Source organism: Tiliqua scincoides, chromosome 8 (genome assembly GCF_035046505.1).
Source record: "Tiliqua scincoides isolate rTilSci1 chromosome 8, rTilSci1.hap2, whole genome shotgun sequence".
In the NCBI taxonomy this organism is placed as follows: domain Eukaryota; kingdom Metazoa; phylum Chordata; class Lepidosauria; order Squamata; family Scincidae; genus Tiliqua; species Tiliqua scincoides.
Genome location: NC_089828.1, coordinates 36704680 through 36712677, shown reverse-complemented (window position 1 = coordinate 36712677; position 7998 = coordinate 36704680). Strand labels below are relative to the sequence as shown.

Sequence of the window (7998 nt, the reverse complement as noted above, 5' to 3'; positions counted from 1 at the left end):
GCCACACCTTATGACAGTAAATTCCATAGGTCAATTATGTATTGTGTGATGAAGAATTTCTTTCTGTCTCTTCTGATCCTACTGCTCATCAATATCATTGGATGACCCCTACTTCTAGGTATTGTGCTAAGGAGGTAGGTGAGAGTCAGGCTCCAGGCAGTCAGGTTCTGGGATCTGGGGAAGCTGGTTGTCAGCCCGTTTGGGTCAGAAGCTATGTGGGGTCTAAAACAGGTGGGGTCAAGATCCAGAGCAGAGAACATAAATCAGTGGGGCCAGAGGCAGGTGCATAGTCAAAACCAGGCAGTGGTCCCAATCCAACACAACAGTCAAGGAAAGGTCGACGGTACTTCAGCAGCAAGACAAATGTTTCAGTCTGAAGAGCAAATTCAGAGGTTTTATAGGGCCTGGTGATCTGGGATTAGCCCTTGGGAATCGGATGTTTAGGCAGGTTGATTTTGCTACCTAGGTGGCACCCTTGAAGCACAGAGCTCAGTCTGCCATGCTTGCCAAGGAAACAAGGCACAGAAGGTCAGGCACTGGAGCCTGACTGCAGGGTGATCAGGTTCAAGACCAATTCCTGGAGACTTACAGTCCCATCCTGATCCCCAAAGAGGCAACAACTTCAGCAGGAAGGAGCAGAAGATTCTTCTCTCTGCAGTCACAATCTACAGTAGTGTTTTTCAACCTTTTTCATCTCACAGCACACTGAGATGTGGGAGAGTGTTTAAAGGGAACACCAAAACACACACACAGCTTGCAGCAGCCCTGTTTTCTTCCACAGAGCCGTGGTGGGCTTTTTATAGGGAACGACTCAAGGCTCTAGTGTTTTTGAGTTGCAAAAATGCTCCAGGCAAATTGGAAAGTGCCCCCATTATGACTCGTTTTCAAGCTGAGTCATGCGAGGCGGCAGAAACTCAAGTCTAGACTCAAGTTAAGCCGTGCCTGACTTGCCCATCAAACTGCTTTTTAGGTAGGAATTTGTAGGTATACTTAAAGGGCTTTTACAGTACAATATTATCCTACTTACATTCTCAAAAATAGTCCTGTTCAATAGGACTTATTCTCAGATAAGCCTACATAGGACTGCAGCTAAATGGGACTTATTTCTAAATAGGCATGCATAAGATTGCACAGTTAGAATAGTCAGTGCCCATCAGTGCCCATCAGACTTATAAAAAAAGAAGAAATCCAACAATCAGTATGTATGTGTGCAATTAAACCTTCTGCTCAAAGCTTCCAAACAATGGAGGATCCTTAGAGTGATCCATTTTGGTCATTACTTTAAAGCAGTGATTCTCAGACTGTGAGCTGTAGCCTCCCAGGGAGCAATTGAAACTAACCAGGGAGCTGTGGAATCCTCACAAAAAATCCACCTCCTTATACAACATATAGGACTGTAGCCCTAATGGGGAGCCATGGCCTCTGGTCCAATAGGTCAAGGGAGTCACCAGTCGAAAAAGTTTGGGAACCAGTGCTTTAAAGTAAAATGAACAGCCTCAGGGGTCTGATTAGATCAGAATCATATAGATTAGGATGCAAAGGTACATGGCATCTAACCCTTAATTTCTGTGCCATTTTCCCTCCAAAAATTTCCTGAAGCTGCTATGGGCCCCAAGGATGCGAATGAAACAAATTTTGGATGTGGAAAAATGAGGTGTAAAGAGTTAAACACAGCTCTTTAAATATCCAGATCCCAAAACATTTAAGGTTGAAGTAACAATAACCTGTAGCAGATCTTCCTCATGGGTGTAAGATGCCAGTGTCTTAAACAAGGACTCTGGTATGAAGGTCTGGACACCTTACTCTCTGCACTGCTGGGACACTCCAATCTCTGCCGTGCTTTAGCACCACCCATTTAGTGACCACGACAGGTACCCTTCAGCCCAGTTTAATCAGGTGACTGGTAGAAACAACAGAGACCAAGGTGGCTCCATATAACCCTTGATCCAGACTTTGGTTCCTTGGTGTAAGTTGTTGGACAGAGTACAGCACAGCCTTCCCTCCCCAAACTGGTATCTGACCACCAGCCTGCCTTTGACCCTGCTTTTAGCTCCCTTATTCTCACCTGCCTAGTCCAATATGTGATTGCTGCCCTGTTTTTAGGTATTTCTTCTGCTTCTGAGCCCTTCATCTCTCTATGCTAAGGCCAGACAATAGGCCATCTTACTCTGCCAAGGTCTTGACAGTGGGCGAGTTTCACTTTTGGGGGTCAGCAGTATTGCAGGACTGAGCAGCCAGGTACTTCCTCAGGAGGTCTTCTTCAACCATTCTACTGCGACGGAGCATCTACAACAAGAGGCATAAGATACTCGGAGTGACGAACTCCTAGGGAGTACGAAGGGGCTCTCGCCCTGTGAATTGTCACCTTTTCTGGGCTGTGTGCCCCTGGTCCTGGAGGGTGGAATGTTCTGGTTGGTTTCCTAAGTCTCCCCAGCATGGAGAAAGCTGGAGGACGGCGCAAATAAATGTTTGGGTCAGTGGTCTTGTAGTGTCCTGGGCCTGGCGTTTGGGACAGATCTTCAGAATAGCTGCCTCTCTTGTACTGTCTAGAGATGGAGAAAGAGGGGCTAGAGGGTTTGCTTGGAACCCGAGGACCTAGCAGCGAGGGAAGGGTGTAGCTGTTGGGAGCTGGGACAGGGTCCACAAGGCGATACTTGGTGCGGGCACCCATGGAGAAAGACGGCGGTCTCTGTTGGGATGGAGGTGGTACTCTCTCGGGACTGTAGGTGCCTGGCCCAGGAGTCTGAGGCAGACCTAGGGGGAAATGCACAAAGTTACATCAGGATCCTTCTAAAAAGTGAGTCAGTTTTTCTTAGTGACCTTAAGTGGGGTGGAAAGGTGGGGTATAAATTCTTTAAATAGACAAATAAAATATGTGGTGGAGTGATGAGAGTGTTGGACTCAGTCAGAAGAGCTTCAAATCCTTGCTCAGTTATGAAGCTCATTGGGTAACCTTAAGCTGAACACACTTTCTCATGCAAATCTACTGGGATATTTGAGAAGAAAAAAGGAGGGATACCTGTCCATAGAGTGAAAACTTCTGTGACATTGGTGATATTCTGCTCCTGAACATATCTGCTCATTTTCACCACTCAAAATAATATACACATAAAAATACTCCTGCTATCCCTGGTTTCACCACTGTGCTCAACCTTACCTTCTCCCTGCTACTTCCAGCTTACCTGGAGGCTTTGCTCGTGCCAGAATGGAATAGCAGGGACCCCTTGCCCTGCCGAAGCGAGTGAGCTCAGGTTCCACATGGTAACAGGGGCCAGGGCTTGAATCTTTCCTATGTACTGAAAGTAAAGAGAGTCATTAGAAAGTGACTCTGCTATAGTGTCACAACTAGTCATCAACAGCAATCTGCTTACCTAGTGATAATGGAGGGAATCAAGGCATCATCCACATCTGTGTAGTTTAGGGCTTACCAATTAACTCTAATGCACTTTGAGTGGAAACATGTAGAACTTTGGGCAAAGTAGATGTTGGAGGATTTGGAGTCAGCTAAAAAGGCACACATGACACAAAGGGACACAAAATAACCTGCTCCTAATCTCTGGCAGAAAACCGCCCACTGAGTAGCTTTGATTCTGCCAAGAAATAGCATGCTCTAGAGCAGTGATTTTCAACCTTTTTCAGCTTATGGCACATTGACAAGGCACTAAAATTATCAAGGCACACCACCAGGTTTTTGACAATTGACAAGGTACACCATGCTGTGAGTGGGGGGCTCATATCCCAATTGGCCCTACTAATTAATGATCTTCCCCCAAATTCCTGTGGCACACCTGTGGACCACTCGCGGCACACTAGTGTGCCATGGCACAGTGGTTGAAAATGGCTGCTCTAGAGGCAGAAACCTTGTACCAGTTCCATTCAGCACCAACTACTTACTGCTGTTGTTGAGTCTCTGGTGGAAGGAATAAGCTGGACTGGTGAAGCGAGTGTAGTCACAGTTGAGAAAACCGACTGTTGGAGGTAAGCTGTAGCATCCAGGTCCAGGACCTGATAAGATGTGCAAATGAAACAATATTTGAGAAACAGTATTCAGTTTCCTACTGGATCAAACCAAAAGTCCATTTAATCCAGCATCTTGTTTCTTAAGGTGGCTAACCGAATAACTTCACAAAACCCACAAACACGGTAGCCCTCCCCTGCTGTTGCTCCCCAGCAAAAGGTAGACTACCTCTGAACCTGGAGATGCTATTCAGCTAATGCTCATTAATAGACTTTCTTTGCTGTATGAATTTGTCTAATTTACTTTTAAAGCCAGTGACCATCCCTATATCCTGTGGCAGTGAGTTCCATGAACAAATCCTGCATCATGTGAAACAGCCATTTCTTTTGTCTATCTTGCTGCCCACTGTTTCACTGGACGAGCCACCAAGTTCTAGTCTTGAGAGAGAGAGAGAGAGAGAGAGAGAGAGAGAGAGAGAGAGACCACCTTCTCTGCACTCTGTGCAACTATATAAAACTCTAGCTTGTTCCCTCCTTTAGTAATCTTGCTTTCAGAACTGAAAAGTCCCCAAATGCCTGAGCTGCAATCAATGGTGCTCAAAGTTAAGGGCATGTTTCTTTGTTATTTATTTTTTTAGTCTACTTTGTATCTGGTACATTCTTAAATATTTCTCAGCACACTGAAGCCAATTAAGTTTTCAGTTATTTTTAACCCTTCCACCCCCTGCAAACATATTATCTACTGAAGATCACCGACAGAAGATTCTGGAACATGATAGGATTCATACTCAGCTTGCAGTTGTCTCTGGCTGGACATGTCCAGTGTTCCCTGAAACTGTTTGCAAACCTCTAGCCTGCTACTTCACAACTCTCCCAGGGCAATTGGAGCTTGTTGACCTTCATACCCGTTTCGCGAGCAGCAATCTCAGGCACTTTTTTGGGTCCTGGGTCTTCCATCACAAAAGCATGAATTTCTAGCTGACGAATGGTCTTTCTCAAAGGTTAGAATCCTTCCTTACTTCTGTCCTTCTGGTCCCCAAAGTCCCCCTGCTGGTTAGGGGCAAACAATTTTGCAACAGAAAAAATTTGTCTAATTACAGTATATATATATTCTCACTGAATGGGCCAAAGGCCCACAAAGAAAGAAGAACTTGCTCTTTCTCTCTCAAAGGAGGCTATGCCTGGAGAAGCAGTGCTCTCAGAAACCCTGGAGTGCTGAAATTTAACTCAGTGTCGTTGATCCTGGAGATAAAAAAGATGCGTTGAAAGGAGATACGCAGCAGGTGGCCAGGGAGGCCTCGTCTCTGTAAATGGATCTTCCCCCTCCTTCCAAAGAGTAGGGTGGCACTAATTCCACAGGCCTACTGTACTGGGGCTGCTCTTCTAGTACCTATCAAGTACCTACCTACCTGCTCTGCCAACCCTCCAAGGTTGGCCTGGAATCTCCAGGAATCAACATCAATCTCTAGGTGACTACTGGAAGTCATCCTGGAGATTTTTAAACAGAATTGCCAGGAATTTCCAACATAAAATTATATTGGGGGGGGGGATTCCAGAAACTGTTTCATGTAGAGGTAGCATGATGCTGAAATGGGAAGACTGTGATCATATGAAGCTACATGTTTGTGAAAGTTCCTCATGGGATAACCAACAGACAGGCACATGTAGGCACACATGCATACCCTGTACTATGCTTCCCCTAGACTATACCTGCACAACTTCTCAGTGCATCCCCTACCGTCACTACCCATAAAATAATTGTGTTCTTCCTCAGATTACCCCTGCATTCACAGCCCTCCCTTTCCACTTCTATGGGCACAATCCTAACCCCTTATGTCAGTGCTTTCCAGCACTGACATAAGGGCAATGCAGCTCTGAGGGAAGGGAACAAACATGCCCTCACTTTGAGGAGGCCTCCATGATGACACCCAACTGCACGATGCAGCACATGTCCCATTGGCACCGCTATGCCAGTGCTGGAAAGTACTGACATAAGGGGTTAGGACTGCGCCCTAAGAGACCAATCCTGTTGCAAACGTGCCATAAGCGTGCATGTTTGCGAGCCTCACTGCCGGGCTCCTGCCCGTGCTAGCCCAGGGCCGCCCGGTGCTGGGCTAGTGTGGAGCGGTCGCCCAGCTTCCGCAGCTCAGTGGTCTCCCGGACTACAGTGGCACAGTACTTGGGGCGGGGGCAGAGAGGAGGTGTTCCGGGGAGGGGGGAGGGCAGCGGGGCGGAGAGAGGGCAGGGAGGAGGCGTGATGGGGAGGTGTGACGCGGGGGCAGGCTGGAGGCGTGCTGGGGGCGAGGGAGGGAGGCGGGTCCACGGAGCTCTGTTCTGCAGTATTCAAGGCACTCATGTAGGGCTCCGTGCCCTACACGAACACCTTTACCTTACCACTGACCTTTTGGTCGGCAGTAAAGCGAGTAGCCCCATTGCGGGGCTGCTTACCTTACCTAGGAGATGGGATGAGAGTCCCCTTCTCCGGAGGCGCCTCCTGCAGTAGCCTGGGAGGTGCAGGATCTGGCGGCAGCTCTTCTTGGTGCTGCCAAGCCTGGTGGGCACCCTGGGCAGCTCAGGATTGGGCCGTCCATATCCTATTACCATTTCCAGCAGAGAAAAGTGGTGGGAATGGCCAGACTGGATATTGGCCAAGGACCCATATCCATCAGAGAGCAGCAGCACCTAAGCAGCCTGACTATCTGAATTCCCCTCCTCTGCCAGCCAGTCACTGCAGATTTTCCCCCATTCACCAAATGAAAGGGTGGGAGAAGTTGTGCCCACAGGTAAGCTGTAGGAAGGCAATCAGAACTTCACCTCAAGACTTTCAGTAACCTGGAAGCAGCCCTGATGAAAGGCAACAAACGTGCATGCCTGGATCTGTAAATCAGGGTTTATTCATGTCACAGTAAAGCAAATGAAAACAAATTTGTTTTCTCTAACCTTATAGATGAGGTGTTCTAAAATGTTTTTATTTTTTCACATATTTATTTTTTTCCCCAAGGGGAAAACGCAGAAAGCAGTGATAAGTGTTCTTATTCTAGGGGTATATTTTTATCAATTAGTTATAAATTAAAATCACTTTAAAAGTGAACTAGGTTGATGCTACAACTGGAATAGTGTCAGCAGATGCAGCCACAGCCATGACTCAGGCACCATCCCAATCTAGCCCATTATATTTTTCTCACAGATTTCAGGGTGTTTTTTTTCTTTTTTTTTTACAAAAATGAGTACAGAAAGTGGTTCTATGTTTTTGTTTTATCACCGAAAATCACACTTCTACTTATAGAAGCTTTTAAACACAAAGAGCAATTGTGAGAAGCGCATGGGTTGTGGGGGCCTCACGCAGCAGCTTTTTGAAGGACACCAGTGGAGAGACTCTGCCTCACCTCCCTCCCGCACCTCCCTGCTTTCTCTGAGCCTCCTCCTTCCAACCTTCCAGACAGGGACAAGAAACACGCGAACAATCAAATTCTTGCAACCAGCAGAGTTTATTAATGAAAACTGAAAGCAAAAAGCCACCCAAAATCAGCATGAAGTGAAGCCATTTGTCCCAGCATTGCATATACGCAACAGGGATCAGATGTGTAGCACACCTGTGGGCTGGGCAGAAATGGGTTAAGAAAACGCGAGGGGGAGACACGTGGACTAAACTTCCGGTACAAGATGCGCTGCATTGACAGCTGTCAACACGCTCTCGTCCAATCACACCTGCGCAAAAATAAACCAGGAAGTCCTGAAAAGAAAAGAAATGTCCGCTCTAGGACTTTGGAAATCGGTTGGCCACGCTGCGCGCGCATCAAGTGTGTCGCGAGAGGAGTGGAACGTGGCAGAGATGGAGCTTGGATTAGTGGGATGCAGGGGGCGGAGCTTAGTGGGATGAAGTGGGCAGGCCCGGAGGGCGGAGCTTAAGTTAGTGGAACGGGATGAGCAGGTCTGGGGGTGGAGTTTAAGTTAGTACGATGAAGTGGGCAGGCTGGGGGCGGAGCTTAGGGTAGTGTGGATGGAGTGGGCGGGCCCGAGGGCGGGACTTAGGTTAGGAGG

The 7998-nt window shown here is 47.4% G+C and overlaps 1 protein-coding gene across 1 annotated transcript; it reads right to left on the bottom strand.

Annotated features, from left to right (window-relative positions):
* Positions 1-2269: 2269 nt before the first annotated feature.
* On the bottom strand, positions 2270-5444 carry CIMAP1D (CIMAP1 family member D). The gene is made up of 4 exons (XM_066636406.1): positions 5363-5444; positions 3895-4005; positions 3183-3296; positions 2270-2754 (listed from the first exon to the last, which is right to left on the bottom strand). Exons 1-4 carry the CDS (start codon positions 5442-5444, stop codon positions 2270-2272), a joined length of 792 nt encoding a protein of 263 aa, XP_066492503.1.
* Positions 5445-7998: the final 2554 nt, after the last annotated feature.